This window comes from Solanum verrucosum, unplaced genomic scaffold, assembly GCF_900185275.1.
Source record: "Solanum verrucosum unplaced genomic scaffold, falcon-dt-bn FXZP01000176.1, whole genome shotgun sequence".
In the NCBI taxonomy this organism is placed as follows: domain Eukaryota; kingdom Viridiplantae; phylum Streptophyta; class Magnoliopsida; order Solanales; family Solanaceae; genus Solanum; species Solanum verrucosum.
In genome coordinates, this window is record NW_026020412.1 from 1,499,365 (window position 1) to 1,523,254 (window position 23,890).

General features: G+C 37.0%; 1 protein-coding gene across 3 annotated transcripts; it reads right to left on the bottom strand.

Annotated features, from left to right (window-relative positions):
- Positions 1–1,262: 1,262 nt before the first annotated feature.
- On the bottom strand, positions 1,263–23,534 carry LOC125840627 (pre-mRNA-processing protein 40A-like). 3 transcript variants are annotated; one of them, XM_049519596.1, is made up of 28 exons: positions 23,434–23,534; positions 20,967–21,026; positions 20,604–20,888; positions 20,328–20,489; positions 18,900–18,976; positions 15,794–15,863; positions 11,645–11,697; positions 11,479–11,536; positions 10,952–11,268; positions 10,805–10,874; positions 10,510–10,608; positions 10,280–10,348; positions 10,128–10,205; positions 9,858–9,944; positions 9,691–9,725; positions 9,439–9,544; positions 8,574–8,654; positions 8,396–8,488; positions 8,244–8,297; positions 8,030–8,146; positions 7,822–7,920; positions 5,318–5,365; positions 5,144–5,236; positions 3,809–3,916; positions 3,665–3,713; positions 3,022–3,128; positions 1,654–2,016; positions 1,263–1,572 (listed from the first exon to the last, which is right to left on the bottom strand). In XM_049519596.1, the coding sequence occupies exons 1-28, from the start codon at positions 23,503–23,505 to the stop codon at positions 1,429–1,431; spliced, it is 3,054 nt and encodes a 1,017-aa protein (XP_049375553.1). In that variant the 5' UTR covers positions 23,506–23,534; the 3' UTR covers positions 1,263–1,428. The 3 variants fall into 3 exon arrangements, with proteins under 3 accessions (XP_049375553.1, XP_049375551.1, XP_049375552.1); XM_049519594.1 differs by lacking the exons at positions 1,263–1,572; positions 1,654–2,016; positions 3,022–3,128; positions 23,434–23,534 and adding an exon at positions 23,210–23,230 and having other exon boundaries at positions 3,480–3,713; XM_049519595.1 differs by lacking the exons at positions 1,263–1,572; positions 1,654–2,016; positions 3,022–3,128; positions 23,434–23,534 and adding an exon at positions 23,210–23,256 and having other exon boundaries at positions 3,482–3,713; positions 20,604–20,885.
- Positions 23,535–23,890: the final 356 nt, after the last annotated feature.

Genomic DNA, 23,890 nt, shown 5'->3' on the forward strand with positions numbered 1-23,890 from the left:
TATAATAAATTGAAAGTTGTTTTAAAATAGGTCAATAGGAAGATATCATGAAATTAATAATTTTTTGAATATTATTTTCATGTGTATCATATCAAAATATGAATCATATGTGATTTTTATTATTTATTTCAGAAAGGTTTAAATTTAAACCAATCAGATTAGGCAACATACTAATAAATTATTAATGATTTTACTTTAGGGGATATGTTAAAAACAAGAACAAATATGAACCAAAAGGTTCATATTGAGAGTATTTTTTAGCCCAAAGATTGATGTTGGAGGTATTTGGAGACCGAAAGGTGAATGAAGGGTAGTTTTGTACCTATTCAAATAGTTGATAGGCACTTTAGAGCCTTCTTTGTATTTTTAAAGTATCACTAGATTATGTATATATAATAGTTCCACAAAATCAGAGATATGTTTGGATCTCTAACACTCGAATCAAACCTTGGTAAATTTCACTCTTGGGGAATTTCTCCCACTGATATAACAGAGTTAGTTGTGTTACTCAAATACGATTTAAGAAGAACTAGGCACTTGGATCTGCAAACTAGTCATATTGGAACTGAGATGGGTGCTATTGTAAGTGAAGTGAACCTAATACAAATTTAGCTTGATATTAAAGAGTATCCTTTTGTTTATACTCAGATGATAACATGCTTCCATTAGGATTCAACAATTATTAATAAAAAATTCAAAGTACCCACAGAGAGCAGACATTTATTAGTGGTTTAATAGCCTTGAACTAATGGTTCAAAGTGATCAACTATTAAGGGAGCATGATGTAAACATAAGTCTATGATAAAAGGAAAATAAGTTAACCAGAAATTATTTGAATACCCTGGCTCCTTTCCTAGATAATGGTCTACAGAGTAAGACATCTGTGAAGTGCCAAAGGTATAAGGACCTAAAGAACAACTTCTCTGACCTAAGGTGTAAGCTAGAAGGGAAGAAACTCCAAAGTGTTCCTACTATATCAAAATCGCATTAACCAAGTCACATAGACTCTTCATGTCTTGCTCATCCATAACATATAGCTAACTAGGTGTGACAAAATCAAACCTAACCTGCCCTACCCATTTATTTGACCCAACCCCCCAATTGCCGCCCTATAGAAGTTCCACCCAAATTTGACCCAACCCGCACAATTACCACCCCTATAGCTAACTAGTCAAATAATGGTTCAATCGATATATCAGTCAGTACCTTCCAAATTATATCCCCAGCAAAAATAATGCTACCCAAAGGATGAGAAAACTGAATTGACTTTGCTACAACTAAATGTCAAACAACATTATCATCAAGTACTTTGTTTCTGTTTATTTTCTTTAGGGGGGTTGGGGGAGGGGATAGTAAACCGCGCTACATTATATGTACACAATGAAAAGCGCATTTGAGAAATCATTTTGAAAAAGAAAAAAAAAGCTACTAAACTTCTTCATCCTCGCCAAATTCACAATCTTTGTGATCCTCATAGTCACCATCCCTATGAGAATCACTCCGATGATCTCGTTTTCTTTTCTTATGCTGGCCCTCCGAATTAGCTTCCAAACTCCGGCTGTGCTGGTCCATCTATTACATCAAATCTCTATACATTAGAAAGATTCAGAGTTGCCAAAAGGAAAAATGTTATAATCAATGATGATATCAGACCTGTTTCAGTTTCTTATAATCACTGTCATGTCTGTAAGAACTTCTTGAATGATCTTTCTCGTTTTCATCGTCATCAGAGGAACGTCTATGCCGCTTGCGATGTTTCTTATCTCTGTCACTTCCTGACCTTTTGATCTCCTTGTCACTGTCTTTCTTATCTCTGTCACTTCCTGATCTTCTGATCTCCTTGTCACTGTCTCTCTTATCTCTGTCACTTCCTGACCTTTTGATTTCCTTGTCACTGTCTGTACTATCTTTCTTGCTTCTTTCTCTCTCTTTCCTGCTCTTATCCCCTCTGTGTTTATCCCTTCTATGTTTTTCCTTCTTCTTTTCTCTATCTTTCCTTTCCTTCTCTTTTCTTGCCTTCAGATTAAAACTTGACATGTCAGAGCCAGTGAACTTCAACTGAATACAGAGTTTTTTGTTTTTATTTTTAGCTATTCCTTCTGAACAGTGGCTTTCCATGCTCGCCATCAAATGCCTCTTTTGGGAATGATGGGAATATGGAACCCTCACAAGATTCAAGAAAGGAATCGCGTGACAGATAGCGCCAAACCCAAAGGTCTAAACCGTCATTAACCTAATTCGGATACTATAAATTATATTCATTGTTGATACCTCAGATTTACCATTATTGCCTCACACCATCAGTGCTAGCCTGTTTGGATTGGCTTTTGGCTTTTGGCTTTTGGCTTATGACTTATAAGCCAAAAGCCATAAGTTAGGATTTCTAACTTATGGCTTTTGGCTTATTTTTGTTATTTTGGCTTTAAAATAAGTTCTTATAAGCACTTTTTAACTTTATCCAAACACTTCAAAACTGCTTAAAAGCTATTTTGGCTTAAAAGCACCTAAAATAAGTCAATTCAAACGGGCACTTATTAATCTTCCATTTAGTAACTATAGCAAGCCCAAAATCTTACTCATATTAAACATTATTGCCTCACACCATCAGCTGTATTGTATCCTTTTAATAACTATAGCAAGCCCAAACATCTTTGAAAATATTGTATTTGTAAATCAAAATTGTCTCACACTCAATACAACAAAGCAACTTGAAAGCTTCATTATTTTACACTCATATAGGTTGTGAAAAGAGAAAAAGAGAACTCTTGGTGCCTGTTTGGAGGGCCAACTTGTAATTGGATTTGGCTGTAATTACACAGTTTGGCATGTTTGTTCAGAAGGGAATTCACATGAAGTGGCTAGAATATCAACCACAATCACACCCACGCGACATCTACCACAATCACACCCACACCACAATTCCAATCACAAACCATATCAACCACAATCACACCCACACCACATCTACTACCCCCAGCCGAAATTAGCAGGAGAAATAAGGGTTTGTAGTAATTCAAGTACCTTATCCTCTTGACGCTTCCGGTCCTTCTCTTTTGCCTTTTCTTTTAGTTCATTAACAAATTTGTCAAATATTTCCAGCAGCAAGCTCTCATCACCCATTATTCTGTAAAATAATAACAGCAAAGAAATCCACATTCAATGTTACTACATAATGAGAATTGTGAGATTATGAATAAAAAAGTATATAGCAAGAGCATTTCATTTATGGCAAAAGAGGCTAGACAATCTAAAACTAGAGATTTAGCAGCATACTTCATCTGAAACAATCACAAATATCAGAAGTAAAACAACTAGCAACTGCTAGAGCTACTAAACACTCAGTGTTGGAACAGCTAATAATTGATATCAACCCATTTCTTGAGTGATTGAGTAACATTAAAAGTGACTTAGTGAAATGGTAATTCATGTTTATACTGTAAAAGACATGACCTACTTAATCGTTGAGGGATATAAAGCACCAAATTATTCATCACATCTATTATGCTAAGGTACTTTCTAGATTGTGTGAATTACTCAGTTTAGAATATTGAAGGAGATATTAGTCCTTGAAAATAATATCAATTATCAATCTCCAAAGATGTGACCTTTGCAGCCATGATTACTAATTCTAGATCAATAAAAGCAAAAGTAGGTCCTTTCCTATCTCCGAAGAGGGATTTACAGTCCTCCCATTTCGACGATGCAGTAATTTCCTGCAACCACAACAAAAAATAGACTATGGTTTAAAGGAAAACATCATGGGATCCCATCCATTGCAATGTGAGAGATTGTAAACTGTTTAATATACCTTTGATGCATGAAGAAGTTCATAGAACTCATCTGCTAGACGCTTACGCTTTTTAGCTTCTTTTTCTTCTCTCTCCCTGGCCCTTTCCAGTAACTCTTCAAAGACAAGCTACGCAGATGAAATATGCACATTCAATACTCAATGACCCAGAAAGCCCAAAAGTGTAAAATAAGAAGTTTAGAAAGGAAGCATGGTAGAAGATTCAGCATAATCCATGTTTAGAAAAGCATGGTAGAAAATTCAGCATAATCCATGTATGTCCTCTCATTCCTCCGTTTGGAAGGCAAGGGGGATATAATGTAAAGTACTATTACCATATTTTTGGAGAAACTCCTCACATAATAATCTTTGATAAAATGCCTTACAAAAGTTTTGAGATATTGAAAGTATAGTAAAAAAACCCAACCTACTGTCGAAGCACAAATTCTTCAACATACCCCTTGCAGTTCACATTTCCCACGTACATAGATTATACATCATGAACATAAATAACCTCCAAAAGCAATGATATTTGAAGAATGAGAGAATACCCTCATTACAAAATTAGAAAATGATTTTGACATCATCCAGTTATGCTGTTTAACCACTTTTGTAGGGTAAAAGCCGAATGATATTCACATTTCCCACGTACATAAATTACACGCCATGAACATAAATAACCTCCAAAAGCCAATGATATTTGAAGAATGAGAGAATATCCTCATTACAAAAATAGAATATGATTTTGATATCATCCAGTTGTGCTGTTCATCTTTCATAGAGTAAAACTCTTATCCACTAACCATAAAAACAGAAAACTACCAGGCAAATTGCTTTGTATTAAGCAACTTAAGATATGTGCTGTAGGTGTACTATTAAGCACCGCCATCCAGGAAATAAATAAACTAACTAGGGGAAATGGTACCAAAACTGAAGACTGGAAGCAAAAGCTAACACCAGGTATTTGATCAATGTGGTTTTTGTATGAAGGTTTCAGGTTTACTTGCTAACTGACGTGCAAGTCTTCTATAAACTCCATTACAAGAAGATCCAAAATTTTATATGGTATGGGTTATGGTTGATACTACAGGAAAATGCCACTAACCACAGATGACTACCAAGGAGTTCCCATTTTAGCTTTCACAAACTAACCAACTTCCAATGAAACATGACATGGAAGTATTACTTATGCTAGCACTCAGTCCACTCAACTTACAAGCACCTATCCCAAAGACAAAAAAAAAGAACAGGTCTATAGAAATCCATTTAGTGAATGGTGTTCTTTAATTTCACATAACATTCAATTCTAACAAGGGTTGATGTGAAACAGTATACAATGCTTAGCCATAATTAGACCTTTAAGTTGGTATCTGATATTGGTGGAGAGCTAATATACTTTGCAATTGCATCCTTAAAATCATCAAGCGTCCAGGTTGATGTCAGTCCAATCTGAAAACAGAGACGGCTCAGCAAAAACATTAGGTACTAGCCGAAGCACAACAGAGGTTTAAAATGAAGAGTGATGATTACCTTAGTCATCCTAACTGCATCTCTAATTCGTGACTTGTCATCAAGATACTGAAGCAACATACAAGTAACACAAATTCACAATGATGTATCAATAACAAAAATAGGATACAAAAATGAACACCAACATTTCTCCATTTGTTCAAAGTGAGTCATCTACAATATCAAAATGCAATTGACAGATAAACATGATTGCATCGATCAGGTTAAACTGAAGGAAAATCAAGCACCACTCTTTGGATAATAGTAAAAAAAAGTTGGAGACTCTCTCTGTTAACAGTCATTTATGCACACAAACTTTAAAGATAGATGGTGGCATCTTTATCTTAAAAGGGGAAAAAAAGGATGCATCCCACCACAAGAGCCCAACTCAAGAAAACATTACCAAATTCAATCACTGAAAGAGAGTATGAACAGGATCATTACTATGCTAGGATACTAGCATAAACTACCTCTTTCATCAAGCAAAGAGATAAATGCTAATAACATTTGAACGTTCAGCTTCAATTCTTTTTGGAAGGGGCAGAGGATGAAACAATATATCGTTTAGTCAGTCGCAAGTGTCTATTACAGCCAAAAAAGTCATGAGGGAGATGCAACTTTATACTTTACTTTAGAGAAGCAGAGATACTCTCGGGCACTTTTTCCGAGGCTAAAATTTTTATAAGCCTTACTTTCATTTCATTTCAAATACCACTTCGGGGGGGGGGGGGGGGGGGGGGGGGGGAGGGGGAGGATTCTGGCACTAAGTTTACTTGGTCCAGTTAAGATGGTTGGCGACGTAAAATAGTTTGTGTTGGGTGGGTCACACGATATCATCGGAAGTGAAACCAAAGCTGGGTGTGGTACGAATGGACGGAACGTGGTCGAAACTTGATCAAAAGAACTACTTATATCTGGAAGTCAATGGTGTGGCTGTGTGACACTTTAAAGGAGACCTCGAAAGCTAAAGGAAACTACGTGAAAACATGAAAGTTTCGTGATCACTTCTCAGAGTTCTTCTGCTCGAGAAACTATAACAAACAAGGGCGTAGTATAACCATTATCAAGCAATCAAGGAAGGAGAAGATCAGTTATCATTGTCCCTGAAATGGCATTTGCTAGGGTTGGCTAGATTGAAAAATTCATCAGTTACTAAAGCCAGAGGACAGCCAATACACAGGAAGGTCATTTTAGCTCGGATACTGTCAGAAAAGTAAATGGATATCCAGAGAAATGAATGAAGCTATGGTACAAGAAAAAGGAGGTATTATATGCATCTCTGGACAAACCAGTCAGACTCAAAATGAAACGGTTGACAGTCTTCCCAAGGGAATGTATGATATTCCTACACTACTGTTATTTCGCAACGCGACTATGCCTAAGACATTCTTAAGGATACTATAATGATGGGATGTAGACCTATTGATCCGAATGCTAAACTCTTGCCAGGAAAGGGTGAGCCACTCAATGATCCTGGAAGATATTGGCAGTTAGTTGGTAAGTTGAATATCTCACGGTGATTGGACTTGACATTTCTTTTCCTGTGAGTGTTCTAAGTCAATTGATGGATTCTTCCTATGATAATCAATGGGATTCAGTTGTCAACATTCTGCAATTTATAAAATCAGCTCTAGGTAGATCAAGGCCATGAGCAGATTGTTGGATATATAGACAATGATGGGCCAGGTTCATCTTCTGATAGACGTTCTACATCTAGATAATATGGTTAGTTGGAGGTAATTTGGTGGCCTCGAAGAGTAAGAAACACAGTGTGGTTGCTCAATCTAGTGTAGAAGCAGAATATCGAGCAATGGTATAGACGATGATGGGCCAGGATCATCTTCTGATAGATGTTCTACATCTAGATATTGTGTGTTAGTTGGAGGTAATTTGGTGTCCTAAAAGAGTAAGAAACAGAGTGTGATTGCTCGATCTTGTGCAGAAGCAGAATATTGAGCAATGGTTGTAGCAACTTGTGAGCTAGTATGGATTAAACAGTTGCGCAGAGAACTAAGATGTGGAGAAATCTATCATATGGAACTTGTGAGTGATAACAAAGCAACCTTTCATATCGCATCAAATCCGGTATTTCACCGGAGGACTAAGCACATTGAGATTGATTGTTGTCAAAGAAAAGACTCATTGGAAATATTGTTACGAAATTCGTGAAGTCGAGTGATCTGCAGATATTCTCATCAAGTCCCTCCTCGTAGTAGTTACATCTATTACAAGCTCGGTACATATGACTTGTACGAACCAGCTTGAGGAGGAGTAGGAATAGGATTTGTATATAGTACCTTACATGGAACAGGATTGAAATGTAGTGTCGAAAAATAGGGCTCAATGTAATAATGCAGATACACAATTCAATAATATTTTTTCTCAATAAGATCCACTCCTCAACATGGCATCAGAGCTAGGCTCATCTCAATTCTTTGTTCACTATAAATAGGGGCTAGGGCTCAGGCCTCACTGTAATAATGTAGTTTACACAATTCAATACACCTATTAGCAACCTATTTCACCTGTTTATCCAACTCATCCACAACATCTGCAAATAAGTCTTTTGCTGATGACCCTGAAGTATTTGATGATACAGCTAGATATGCAGCTATATCTTTGATCTGCAAGCACAAAATAAAGAAGGAAATTCTTGGATGTGAAATTCAAAGAGACAGAAAGGAAACTCATGAAGGTAATCACTTTCACTGAAACTAAGAAAGAACCACTAACTTTGATGCAATAATCACGCCAAATAGTTTTTGCATTAAGCGTTCCCACAGCAACATGTTCTTCCATTAGTTTTCGGAACTCATCACGATTTTTACGTTCTGCTTTCCTCAATTCTTCCTATTTGAATCCATGGTGTATGTCCAGTGAGAAACAGATAAATCGAAGTCTCCAAAGATGAATTAAATTTTAACCGCAGAGTTAATTAACAATATACCATCCACAGTTTCCTTTGCTCCTCCTCTTCCCTCTCTAAATCACGTATATATTCCTAATACAGAAAAGATTGCAACATAAGTTCAAAGCTGGGGCACACAAATGAGATGTTTGAAAATAACTATTTATAATTTATTAGAAAATGATAACTACCTGGAAAATTTCCAAGCGGTCAATTTTCTCAAGGCGGGGGCATCTTTCATCAGCTTCTAAACGGTCCTGAACTTTCCGCCACTGGCTACTGGCCTGAACAAAATCAGTCAGCAACAATGAAAGTTATACCTCCTGGAAATAATATGGGAACTGATGCTAATTCCACTAGAACTAATACCTTAATAAAGTCACAGGATTTTAAGAATTCTAAATACTCCACTCTATTGCGCTTCTGCTCCTCCAATGCCCTTGCACGCTCCTGATAAAAATCCAGTACAAAGTAATAGAATAAAATTTCTCTTCAAAACAGACCATATCTAAAAAAGAGACTTGAACTACAGGTGCATGAAAGTATTAAAAAGCTTCTTCTATTTTTGGGGAGGAGGAGAGGAAGAAGCATATCATAGTTTTGAACAAAATTACATGCAATACATGAAAGACGAAAGAGTGAAGACAAGAAACTGTGTAGAAATACCAATAACGTCTGTTAAAATTGAAATTCAATGGTGAACAAATTTAAATGTGCTGTCCCCCTTGAGAAACCATTAAAAATGTATTCAAAAATTACTAGATGTTAAGTTGAACATTTTACAGCACTTCTTTCTGCTCTAGAACAAAAAACAAAGGAACAACTAAAAGACATCCTGCAGAGGGAATGGAACGAATATTGTTAATGAAATGCACCATGGGCCTAACTCAACTTCAAAAGCTGGGTCAAGTGGTGAAGATTGTCCAAAATCATTCAAGGAAACTACAACCCATACACCTTACTGATGTGGGATTTTAATACATTAATCGCACAGCAAGATTGGACATCTGGAGCATCAGGACCTAGGTGGGCTAACATCTAATAGTCTAGCATCAGGATAGATCTGCCTCTAATGCCATGTTTAAAAGATTGGACCTTGTGTCTATCTCAAACTGAAACGCTAACTCAATTTGTGAGGAGCCAAAAACCATATAAACTACAGCCCGCACACTTTACCAATCTGAGAGTCTAACAGAAACAATCATATGAGAAAGTTCATTGAAAGGAGCTTCACCTTTTTCTCAAGTTCCTCCTTATAATCTTCAAAAAGGTCTTCACGGTCTTTAGCTCGCTCAACAGCTTTAAAACGTTCATCATGTTCGAATATGGAAATTGCCTTACTGAATAATCAACAGCAGATAGTTAGTGGATCAAATGGAACTTACACAAATAATAAAGCAACTTCCAGGTACAAAAGAAATACAAACAATGACCAACATTAGAAAACAAGCAGCAGACAACTTAGCATTACAAATGAAAGACAAACCTCCATCTTGAGGATGGTGAAAGCTCTTTGCAATCCTGTAAGATTGAGAATAACAGAGATTGTTGTGAAAAATATCAGTTTTTCTTTTGAACAAGTGAGATATACCAGCCTCTTACACATTCTGATATATCGAATGAAAGACACTCGCAGAAGAAAATTCCACTTACTTCTAACATTATCCTGAAATCTTCCCGAGCTTTTTTCTGTTTAACACGTCTCTCTTCAGCTTCCAGTTTTTTCCTTTGGCTCAGATACTGGAACAGAACACAGATCTTACATAATAGCAATACACCTTAATTCTTTTTGGAATAGAGTATGCTGAAACATTGAAGAAGCAATTAACCCATTCCAGATATTTGTTATGTAGCCAATATTGCAAACTGGAAAGGGAAATTTTCCATCAACCATCATCATTGAATGCCTACTCAGAGAGATACCTCATTAAAAGCTTGCTTCCGCTCACCAAGGGATTTTAGAGCACCATATCTTCGGTCATTGATTATTGCTCTCATGGCCTTTCAAATACAATTCATGTCAGATGATATTCCTTGATTGTTCACAGTATGCACAAAACAAGCAAGTAATAAACCTGATCCCACGTGCAGTCAGACCCAATATTAGCAGATTCCAAAAGAGTTTTGAATGCATTCTTTGCCTCCTAAATTTAGCAGTCAAAAGTTGAAAACAATGTGCAAAAGGATATCATAACAAGCAAATTAAGCAATAAGCCAAGGCAATAAAATCAGATACTTAAAAAAGGAGGGAGAGTAATTTTGAGACATACATTAAAAGGGACAATATAACAATAATAAAATATACCACTTTGCTCTCATAAACTAATGGTCCCAGCTCGACTGTTTTCTCTTCTGATGGAGTAGCACTTCCTATTCCAGTTATTGCAGCGTCTTGCTTAACTTCCTGCATTTCAGGTACACATCAAGCACAAAATACAAAAGAGAAGCTCATCGGAGCACAACCTTCACCTGTTAGCCGGTGACTAACAACTGCGCTACAGACTGGATCAACATCCAGCATAACAGCTAAGAAAATCTTTCTTGGTTTTTAACCACTAGTAATTAAATCATCGCATAAGTGTTTCAAAAGGGTAATGTACCTCCCTATTCTCCGGAGAAACTCCATCGCCACATGCTACTGCATCTTGAGCTGAAGTAGTCTCAGAACTACTGCAGAAATTGAAATCCAAATATGACAGCAATACAAGCCAGAGGCAAATTTAGAACATACAAATCTGAAAGCCTACACTGGTATCGTGACAGAATTTCCCAAGGTTACTGCTATTCCAATTTTCTCTGAATTAGCAACAGCTGGCGAAGCAGGTTCTGAAGAGTTCTGCATTTCGACTGCGTCAATCGTCGGAGAAGAAACCTTACCAGATAAACTTGATGATTCTGAAGCCACAATAGCTGGTAAGTTAGCAACTGGTGACACAGCAATTGGGCTTGTCATAGCTCCTTGTGCCGAGACAAATGAACCATCTGCACCCGGGGATGATGTTTTAATACTAGAAATGGATCCAAAATCAGAGGCGTGCGAAATAGTGTCCTTTTCACGAGCCAACTGTAAATGTATAAATAATTAGATTTTATGAGAAATAGAGTAGCAAAGAAAACAGAATATTGTCCCTTCTTATCATGCTTAGCAACTGTGAATGTATATAATTAGATTTTGAGAGAAACAGTGTATCAGAGAAAACAGAATATTGTCCTTTCTTATCATGTCATTTAAAGCAAGGAACAAACCCTTATTGGATTTAAAATCTAACATCACCTTGACTTCATCAGGCATTTTCCATTTTGACTTTCTAGTAACCTTGTTGTAGTAATACCTGCAGAAAATAATCAAAGCACTCGGCATTATGCATAAATAACACACAAAAATACCCACTATAGAAGAACAATTGGATAGAGGACTAGAAAATATATAAGTTACACACTTCCTTCCCACAGGACTTGTAAATTCTCTCCAGTCAGTTGATGCATCTGCCCTCTGTCCCCAATGAAAACAGCATGAAAGCAGGTCAAGTCAAAAAATTGAACATAAACAGTATTTCAGGAGTAGAAATCAGCAACTTCCAGCAGTACAATCCTGGAAAAGGATTACTATGTATTGTGTAGAATATAACTACAAATAGGGCTTAGTGTCATAACGTAGATACACATCTTAATAATATTTTCTGGTGCTTTTTTATCAGTAATAATATTTTCCGATGCTTTCTCACACAGTATCTGTTCCTTGGTGAGAAAATATAGTTGTGCAAAATACCAGCTTCTTTCGGGAAGAAAATTTCAGTCACCATGCAATTTTCCAATGACCTAAGTAGTTGTCCACATCAATTCCACTTTCTACCAGTGTTCTCCAAAAACTAACAATACCACGAGATTCAGAAAGCTCCAGCGACCAAACCCCAAAAAGCAGTTCCAGCAGAACCCCATCCACACACCCTCCGGAGTTCCAATGCCAATGGTGTGTCAGACACACACGCCAGTGTGTGATGCCTGTTCTAATCACTTTTTGAGCTGTTTTTCCCCCTGTGGGGTCGCCCAGTAGTTCCGAGCCAATCCCTCCATTTTTCTGCAGATTTCGATCACCACCTAATCCGCCCAAATAGATTCGTCCATTCCAGACATTTACTAAATTTGGAAAAAGGCCCGCACTTTATACACTAATGACATATCTAGTTTTTATGATGTGTTATCTCGAATGACAAACTTAACGAAACAGAAAATGGATATGTCTCTAGTTCTTAGACTTGTTGGACTTCCAAATGACCTTAATTCTGTGTGTGACCAGATTTTTCCAGTCCCACTATCCCTACAATTGATGAAGTATTCTCTCGACTACTTCACCTTGACGCATCAGTATTCACACAGTGGTCTTATCACCAACTGCTAACTCCTCTGTTCTTGCATCTCAAATACCAGAAAATCGACATCCCTGTCTATGGAGAACCAACAACGAAGAGGTCGTTTTGGAAGATTTCAACCTAAGTGTAGTTATTGTAATAGGCTTGGACACACTCGTGAAGTATGCTTTTCTCTGCAGCGTCGACCACCCAAGAATGTGCATGTTGCTTAGACTGACATCGCAAGTAATCAAGGGTTTTACTTATCTGAAGAGGACTATAATGAGTATCTTCAATATCGAGCAAGTAAGTTGACATCACCACAAGTGGCCTCGGTTGCTCAGTCTAATACTAATATTACTAGTAAATATTTTGCTTATATTTCACAGTCTAATACCCTTGGACTATGATCAGGGACTCGAGCGCTTGTGATTACATTTCTAGTAATAAATGACTTCAGTCAAATATTTATTTATTCACAGTCTCGTCCTATTGTTACTTTAGCCAATGGGATCCCAACATTAGCAAAAGTTATTGGACATGTTAATTCCCTGTTCTTTGTCACTCACTCTAAATCTGTTCTTTATATTCCTAGTTGTCATTTTAATCTTGCATCCGTTAGTTGTTTGACTGTGCCTTAAATGCATAATATTTCTCAACGACTCTTTTGTTATGAAGGAGCACGAGACAGACAATTGGTGCAAGGCATAAACCACAAGGTTTCTACTACCTTACCTCTACTAATTCTCCACAACATGTCCAATTACAGATCCTCGAGACTTGATTCACAAACATTTGGGACATCCAAGGTTATTCAAGCAACAGAAGATGCTAGTTTGTCTAGTCTGCCAACATTAAATTGTAAGTTGTATCAGCTTGGAAAACACACCAGCACTACCTTTCCACATAGTGTTGTGAGTCATGCAAAGTCTGTTTTTTCATTAGTTCATTATGATAGGAGTCCTAGTAGAGTCGGTTCAACCTTAGGAATTTGTTATTTCGTTAGTTTCATTGATGCTTATCCAAGATGTACTTGGATTTTCACGTTGAAAGATTATTTGAGTTATTTTCTATATTTAAGAGGTTTTGTGCTGAAATACAAAATCAATTTTGTGTTTCTATTAGTACTTTTTGTAGTAAGAATACTTATCCTCCAAGTTTCAACAGTTTATGACTCACCATGGAATTATTCATTAGACATCATGTACATACACCACTCTTCTCATTCAATCCCATATTCCGTTGCACTTTGTACAATGCAGTTCTCACGTCGTGCTATTTAATTAATCGTATGATCCATCTTCCATTCAGAATCAGATTTCTTATTCAGTACTGTTTCCTCATTCACATCTATACTCTTTTCTCTTGTGTGTTTGGGAGCATATGTTTTGTTCATAACTTTCTTTTTGATAACAATGGTATCCGAGCCAACTAGCATGCACTTCGACTAATTTCAAAGACTACCCGCTACCTCATGCAAGCATCAGGTACCAGAAAACTCTGTCCACCAAGCCTTAGACAGATAGGAACAAATCACCTAGTGTTTTTTATCTTCGCCGGAATTTGAACCCCAGAACTTATAGTTCTTCTCCCACTTCATTGACCACTAGGTCACACCATTGGGTGCATGTTTTGTTCATAACTTAGCCCCTGAGAAAGATAAGTTAGTCCGTCATACTCTCAAATGTGTCTTCCTTGGTTATTCTTGAGTTCAAAACGGACATCGTTCTACTCAACTAATCTTCGTAAATAACTCAAGTACCAACGTCAAATTCCTTGTCTCAACTTTATTTTTACATCTTCTAATCATTCTGATATATATGAGGTCTTACCAACACAGACTTGAGAAATCTACGGTTACTTCTACATCTCCGAACATAGTGACACCACTCCTGACTTATCACCGCTGTCATCTAGCATTAGGCCTAGATGATTCACGTCCTATGCCGAAACCTGCACCTCCTGTGGATTTGTCTCCTCCTAGTGGTATTTGAAGCTTCATCTATTTTGAGTGTAAATTAGAGGAATAGTAGTTTGTTTTTAGAAAAAGAAGTGTTGCAGATGCAGGTTTTGACCAACATTTTAAGTTGCAGGAAGGAACCGTTGCCAAGTTGTGGTGGAGCTACGACTGCAACAAGGGTGATCAATTAAACATTGTTCGACAGAAAATTACATTGTGTATATATATATATATATATATATATATATATATATACATATATATATATATATCAAATTTTGTTGTTTCTGAGTATATTTTTAATGTTGAACACCCTTAACACAAACAAGACTTTCAGCGTGATGGTAAGGGTGTTGAAATCATGCACTGAGATTTCATTTTGTCAAGTTTGAAACTCATAAGCTACAGTTATGCTCTTTTTTGATGAAATTAATTTCTGAACATATGTTTTTTCTCCCCTATTAGCTCTTGGAAAAGAGCTAGTAACTAGCATTCCATGTAAAAAAATCTTGCTAACATAAACTTGAATAGTTAGTTAATTTAAATTTATCTTAAATTCGTAAATATTTGTCAAGTTTCTATAAAACGGAAGTGAGGATTGATACTCTAAGTCATCTCCAGAAATGGAGTTTCAAGTATTTTGGGTCTATAATCCAAGGAAATGGTGAGATGGATGATGAAGTAATACCGGGTAACTTTTTCCATCCAACCTTTGACGGATGGTAAGAAATAACTTAATGTCTTTATCTCTACTGGAAATTAAACCTGAGACCTCATGGTTCTCAATCCACTTCGTTGACACTAGGCCACACTCTTGGGTGCAACCAGCCAAATTATTCTTCTGCAAACCAGAATGATAAATGTGACCCTAAATCTTACATCAAGTTTCCTCTCTCCATCTTGCTACAACATTACATTAATCAAAAAGAAGAAAAGTTGTCTGCGAAAAGATGCACCAAATATAACCATGCCATGTATATACTTAACACATCTTTTAGAACAGTGGTGTTAAATATAAAAACTTTTAGAACTATATTGGAAAAAAGGCAAATTCAAATCCCAAATGAAGACTACATAGTATACTAAGATCAAAGAGATCTGCTCTCTCACCAAACTTTAGACAGAAATCACAAATGTTTAGGGAAGAAAAAGTGGTTCTATGAAGCTTCATACAAAAAGAATTGGATACAGCATTTTTTATGGATAAGTACAAGAAACTGGATTAAAACTAATCATAATTATCTGCAAAAAACTAATATCTAGATGACAAGTAACCTCACCTCCATTTCTGTCATCAGCTCTAGAGGTTTCTCCCAGCTAGAGATTCTTGTCCTTCTATTATAATAGTATCTAAAAAATTCAAAAAATGTAAGAAAGTTACTAATTAGCTGAAGTAATAAAGCCAAAGGAAATATAATAACATTAGTGACCATGATTGGCCTAGTGAACATCAAATGATGCTGAAATTAGCACCTACTAGCATGAAGCCACATGTAAAAGATGAATGATGGTAAAGAAATAGGGTCAAAATGAAGTCATTTGATAGAGGTGTATCAAGTTCTGCTAATCAATAGTCAGGTAGAATTTGGTAGCGATGAATAGCAGCTCATGAGATGTCTTAGCAAAGAAGAGGACTGAAACAGAGGAACCTATTATCTCCAGTGCTAGTGGAAGAAGAGTGATAAACAAAGCACTAGAGGTGGATACTTGATGGACTTCTTGACAGTGATGGGGACAAACTTACCCAACACTTGTTCATAGACAAGACAATAGAGTTTGTGATGCAGAAATTAACCTATTGGAAAATTTGATACATCTTTCTTATGCCGTCTGAAGATTAACCCCACAAAGTCTGAGATCATCTGAGTGGGTGGTGCAATGGAGGATATTGATTTGGAGCTCTACCCAATATATACCTTGGTGTGCCTGTGCCATCTGACAAGGACCAAACAAGGAGAAATCTGAAGACTGAATGAGTAGAAAAGAAAATATATGGATGGCGGAAGAGCTATTTGTTGGAAGGGAGGAAGGGAGTAAGGGATACTTTTGTCGACCATTCCTACATGCTTCATGTCACCGCCACAAGCACTAGTTAGTATTACGTCTAAATTAGAGAGCCTTCAAAGGAACTTGTGGGAGTCACCAAACCGGACTAGGAAGCTTCACTTAATTAGATGGGAGACAGTTACGGTACCAAAGAAATGGGAAGGCCACACAGATAGATCTTTGTGTTTTCAACAAGGCGCTACTATGTGAATGGATATAGAGATTTGAGATTGAGGAACATGGTCAACGAAGGAGAGTGATAGCAGAAAAACATGGAATGGTTGAAGGGGATCTAAAACATCTTTTCTTTTTGAATATTATTTGCAGAGGAATATTATGAAGGAAAGGGACGAGTTCAGCGGACAAATCACATTTCGGTTGGGTACGAAACTAGGGACAATGAAAAACTTTTGGGACACAAGTGGTGTGAAAAGAGTATTTTGAGGCTCATATTCCCAAACATCTACAAAAAAAAAAAGAAAAAAGACCAAACATGTAAGGATGCATGAGGGGACCCCATTGAGGAACACCTTCAAATTAGGAACATAGTGAAACCTAAAAGCTTAGTTGAAATGCTCTACAAGGTCAACGCATCTCTTGTCGAACAGGTCATGGAGATGGGCTTGGGAGCAACAGGAGGTTCCCAGTTAAGTTGCATTACTTGTTAAGTGTTACCATAAGCTTTTGGCTAGAAAATACCCAACCACCATATACCTATCAGTTTGGATTGCTGCATCACCAAGAAAGGTGTCTTTTTGGCTTGGTTGGCAGTAAGAGTAGCGATCTTAACTGGGGGGAATAGAAAGAGGATTACATATGTCCATTGGTGTTTTCTGTATAAGAATTCATGCAAAGACAGATCATCTCTTTGTGCATTGTCAGGTAGCATCTTGTTTTGTGGAAGGGGACTTTGAATTGGTTCAGCTTACAATGGAGGATGTCAAGAACAGTCAAGGAGGCACTACCGAGTTAAACTTTCAAAGAAGGAAGAGAAGACAAAGGGCGTAAGATGTTGCTCCACTAACTCTTATATCGTTCTGGAGAGGCAGAAATATGAAAGTTTTTGAACGGATAGAAAGTGATTTCGTATATTTGAAGAATAGCGCACCCAAGGGTATGGCCTAATGGTTATTGAAGTGGTTGAGAGCCATGAGGTCTCAAAATCAAATCCCAACGGAGACAAAAAAACACTAGGTGTTTCTTCTCATCTGCCCTAGCCTTGGTGGACAATGTTACTTGGTACATGTTGCTGGTGGGAGATGGGAGGTATCCCGTGAACTTTGTTGAGGTGCGCCGAAAGCTGGCCTGAACACCACGGTCATCAAAAAAATTTGAAGAATAAGCCTCCTATTTATAATTTCTTTTTGGTGCACCCGAAAGAATCCAAATTGTATAGAGATTAAGGTGTCTCTTATGGAGAATCAGATCTTTCTATGGATTTTCTACTTTTTGGTATACAACTTGTATGATGTTATCAGTAGTAAAACTATTTTACCTTTAAGAAAACGTAGTAAAAAGTGCCCCGATAGAAGCATTTAGGTATAAGACAATTATTGTACGCATTCTACCAAACACTACTAATTTGTCAAAGTTACACTATAGCAAGGCCATGGAATAAGATGTTAAACATGAGAGACATCAGTTGGGGTATGCTAGCCAATGTGAAGAACCCTATTTGGACTCACGGCAGGATCACAAGAAGATTTTAGAGACAAAGCTTGGAAAGTGATATTTCTAGCAATAAAGAGGAAAAACGTGCAGGCTTGTGGTGAACTTGCCTGACGAGAATACATCTGAGCTAAGTGGCACATTTAATATGTGGGTGGATGGCACTTGCCAAGGCGATCTAAAAATCATGGTGAAAGTTCTAAACTCGCATCTTCAGCTTCTATTAGAGGGATAGATATTTCTCCTGGGTACTTATACACCCCCACTCTGTCTAGCTGCCCAGATTGAACTCCTCAGGGAACAACTGAATTATTAGCAAAGGTCTAATGACTCTCAATCATACGTGTTCTAGGGAATTGAACGTCTTATTCTTATGAGTAATCTATGTGAATATAATCCTAAAGCAAGGATTCCGAAAAGCCAAATCCGGAATGCTCCTTTTTATGTCTGGGGCACTCAAAGTGGTATAAAAGATTGGATCTGAATGAAAAATGATAGTTTTGCAGAGCTCATTTTCTTGTTTACCACAGTTACAGCTTTTTGTTCACTGGAATCTTAATTTGCTTACAAAAACTTGCACAATCATCGAATTCAACTGTTGACTCTCAGTCAACTCACACCCATTAACCTTAGCATGTTACTTTCTGCAAGACAAAAAGGGGAATCGCTTACTTTTTCCCATTTCGAGAAGTATGCTCAATCCAATCTGAGGGAGTAGTCTCAACAGAGTCAACCCCGTTATTTGCTTCCTGAAATCCAAAAAAATAAAGAACCTGTCACCTTCAACTTACAAATCCTATTAACAGATCTCAACATTATTTAAGTAAAATGGGTACAATAAACAGGGCAACAAGGAGAAGAAGGGGTACAATCTAGTAAAATGGGATAAGGTGATCCTTAACAAAAAACAGGGTGGGCTGGGCATAAAGAAGCTAGGCGCACAGAATGAAAGTCTACTGAAGAAATGGTTATGGAGATTCTGTAGTGAAGATGTGGCACTATGGAGGAGATTCATTTCACAAAAATATGGGCTCCAGAATAGTTGGACCACTGAGGAGGTGACTGGTACTTTTGGATGCTCCGTGTGGAAAACAATTAGAAGACTGTGGCCCTCTTTCATTAACAACCTGAAGTACAGAATTAGGGATGGGGAGAAGACAAGTTTCTGGAATGAATTGTGGATTGGGGAAGAGGTTCTGAGGACTACCTTTCCAGATCTATACATCTTGAGCTTGCAACAGATGGATAAGGTGGCACAAGTATGGAGTCCTCAAGGGTGGAACTTGATTTTTAGGAGGGCCATGAATGACTGGGAAATAAATATAGTAGCTGATTTGCTGCAGACTCTAAATGCTTTCCCAGGAGTAAGCGTAGGTTCTGATTTGCCAATTTGGAAACTACATAGCAAGGGGTCTTTTACCGTGAAATCATGTTATTGGAGTTTGAACTTCAGCCAGACAATGAGCCTTGGAAACTGATTTGGAAGGTTAAAATACCACACAAAATCTCATGTTTCAGCTGGCTGGTGGTCAGGAGAGCCTGTTTAACACACGAAGTACTACAGAGAAGAGGTATTCAAATTTGCTCTAGGTGTTTTATGTGTGAGCAAGAGGCAGAGATAAATAGTCACTTGTTCATTCATTGCAAAACAGCTGTAAATCTGTGGAACATGTTCTTCTGTTTACTTGGGATAAGTTGGGTAATGCCCAGGACCTCCTTTGATATGTTGAAAAGCTGGGAAGGAGTTGGAAGAAGGGGATCACAAGAAAATTGGTGGAGAAGTATCCCAGCATGTGTTTGGTGGACTTTATGGAAAGAGAGAAATGAAAGATGTTTTGAAGGAAAAGCTAGCTGTTTCCAGAAGATCAAGATGAAGAGTATAAGTCTTTTGTATTTTTGGTGTAAACATGATATAGTGGGGGAAATAGATAGTTTAGTTGAGTTCAAAGGACAATTGTAAAGCCTCCTATCTAGTCTTTTAATCTCGATGAAGCCCTTTGGGGTTGTAAATCCCACCCCATCAGATTTTGCTTGATGGGCTTTTTGGTGTGAATACACAGTTACTATTATCAAAAAAAATAAAACACATTGAATTCTCACCGGAAGAACCAACGGAGCTGCTAGTTCTCCAGTATTTTGCATAGTTGTCGCAGAATTCACATTATGATTACTTGTTGGCATCCAGGGTTGTACCCCTGATGGAAACCTATGATCGTGTATCTGTGTCTGATACTGGGAGCTTGAAGAATCTGCATTTACCTGCTATTAAACACAAGATGAAGATGGTTACCAAAATGATGAATTTCATCAATATGATGAATGGAACACCGAAACTGACAATAACAATAATCACAAAAGATCTTCTCCAGGTCTTACATTATATGAAGAAGATAGCGGAAAACTTGGGCCACCAGAACCAGGCATGTGGTTATTTGACATCGGAGGGTTTCGCTGAAAATCATGGGGATTAGGTGGTCCCTGAGACATACTATGCCCTCCTACTACAGGTCTACCAGCAACCTGTTGCATAGGCTGAGGAAATTGGATTTGTGAAGGTTGAGGAGGCATCACAACATTTGCATGTCCAAGTGGCTGAAAGTGTTGAGATGACCCAGAAACATATGGTTGTGCCTGCTGGGGTGGAAGCATAGGCTGGAACTGCTAAAAATGTGGGAAAAATAGTTATCATAGCGATTCTAGAACTCAAAAACCATTTATCCCAAGACTCCACAACTTTACCTGCAGTGACATGGATGGAATAGCACCCTGAGGAGGACCCGCCAGAGGAGGTATAGGAGGCTTCTCAACCAATATATCCATGCAAGGAAGAACAGATGAAATCAGAAATACAGCTACTTTCCGATCATATTTAGTAGATTTTCTAATCAATGCAGCACTGTTGAAAATTTGTATTCATGCACAACTCCCTAAATTAATTTGAAGGACAAGACCGGAATTCGTAAGTCAAACCAAAGAGTAAGATGAAAACCTATTCTTCATGACTTCATCTATTCAATCCAGAGCTTGAAATGAGAATAAAGAGACGTAACAAATAGATGATCTATCACAGCGTTAGATGAGAACAGACAAAATGATACACATCTTTACCTAATGGCTTGGGTTCAACAGCTTCTGATGGCCTAAGTATCTTTTCTTTTTGGGTGTAAGAAACACATCTTCTTAACGCAATTTATTTTGTCAAACTAGACAGAACCACAAAATATATTAGTGAGACTTCAGCAAAGTTAGTTAATATGCAACTCTATAGTAGTTTATTAAGTTGGAGTTGTTATTCTATCAAGGTGGGATTACTTTTTGATAGACATCTGAAGTATTATCATCCCACCCCACCCACTACCTAGCGAACACCTATCCAAGCCAACTACTACCTTATACTCCACAGAGTCTAAAATTTAAATCAGCCCTTAAGGTCTCTCCTTGTCCTTCCCAGGGAATTGCAGAGTACTGAATCTATTCACTTATGCCAAAACCTTCAAAAACAAACTAACACTGAGAATTGGTCAGGAAAAAAGCACCACTCCGAGTAGGCATTTGGACATGAATTGATTGATATTTTTATTGAGAAAGATGAATTGGTTGACATTTGAATTCATATATATATATTTGAAAGTCAAAGTTGTGTTTGAAAATGGAAACAAAATCGAAGTTTTGTCAGTGAAACTTAAAAAAAAAAAAAAAAAAAAAAGAGAAACTCCTAAAACCTGGTTTGCAAACTTCAGATTCCGTATTTCAAGTTTGAAGTTGAAACAATGGGTCAGTTTGATAGACAAACACTGTTTGAAATAATTTCCAAACATTTTTTCAAAATTTAGAAACAAAATCTAAAATGCTACTAAGCAAATATGAAATCATCCACCTCACTCTCGTCTAAACTTAGAAGATGTATCAACTTCTGCACTAAAAAGGTATGGAACAGGAAAGCATCATCAGCTGGAAGAATAAAAGAAAACAAACCAATGGGCAAGTGATGCAAAATGAGCAATCACATATTTCATTTTAAAAAGGACATATAGTAACTTAAGGAAAACATCCAACGATTGGAATAGGAGTCACTGTCACTAGACCTTAAGCTCTATTTATCTTCATTCTCAGAAGTTTAATCAAAGTTGTTAGGCTCCGAAGATGAGAGCCATAAGTATCCTCTCCAAGGCGATGATTTTAGATAACCTATTCATCCTCCTTATCCTCTCCTTAGAGCGGTCAACAAGACTCCAACCAAGTAATCTTTTCATCTAGACATTTTAGGAGGAATATGCATCACCAAGAAAGCAGATCAACCTATATTAGTCCTTCATGGAAGCTATTCTCGACTATTCTATGCTCGCAAAGCCACTACTATGAGCACTATATTTTAACTATTATTTGTACCTAAATATAGAATACGACTTAACAATGACAGGGACAGAGCTCACTTTAGCAAACAATACTATCCAGGTAAAACAATGTTGATAGTAAAGACTAAGCACAAAAGGGCACGTGATAATACGATTATCTCAGCAGGTTCCTTTTACCTACTAACACATCAGTTTTCAGATCATTCTTACTCTAAATATCCACCGCCACAGCAAACAGAGGAGACTGACAAACCATATCACCTCTTTGTTCTCTTAAGGCTATCATAGCAACGACATACAGAGCAATGAATTTATTTATTTTTTGGCTCAAATTTGTTCCTATTTCAATTTCAACTGTAAACACAAGTAAGATAAAACAAATTGGGATAATACTCACGAAGATTTAACAAATACGTACTTCCTATTATGTATATTGTCTAGGCATATATAAGCATGATGAAAGATTCTACCGATAGAACATGTGTATGATACAGACAAATTATTGAATATAATTAAACCTAGAACAGTTGCTCTCCTAATAGATCTCAAATAAATCAGTGAAAGCCTATAATTTTTGCTATTATGACAACACACATATGAATGACAGTGATTGCATAATCATTACACCTCCATTCAGAGAACTACTATGCCTTCCAAGAAGCCTTTTGATAAAGTAATGGATTCATTGATATGAGGAAAAGTCCAGTATACATGTACAAAAAGAATATACCTTAGTTTTTACTAACCCAGATTTCATAAGATACCAAAGTATTTGATGTATAAATACCAGAAAAAGCATAGAATTTATTAATAAAAATGAAGTTAACAAACTTAAATTCTGGAAGGGATACCTGCATGCCAGTGAAATGAGAATTATTAGCCATGGCAGGATGGCCAAGACCAGAAGCAATCCTGGTAAACATAAGTGATTTCACATCAGAATACTTGTGTAATACACTGAAACAAAAGGCTAAAGAAATATACATGCCGAAGATAAACATGGTAGAAAACTAGGTGTAGAAGTACATAGCATGCCATGCCATATAAATTTTTTCTGAATAACTGCTTCCAAAAATGTACCAAATCTCAAGACAAAATTTAGATGCATCAATCAAACATAAAAAAGATAAAAGGTCATTTTTATTACATTGACACCATCACACACATATGATACATATATGCATATAGTAATTCAAACAAGTTACAGTTCAAAAACCTAACACAAGTCTCTCTATGGAGGAAGTACCAAGATTTTGTAGGTATAAGTGAATTAAACTTCAAGAATCAAAATTGGGTCCTTAAAGTACT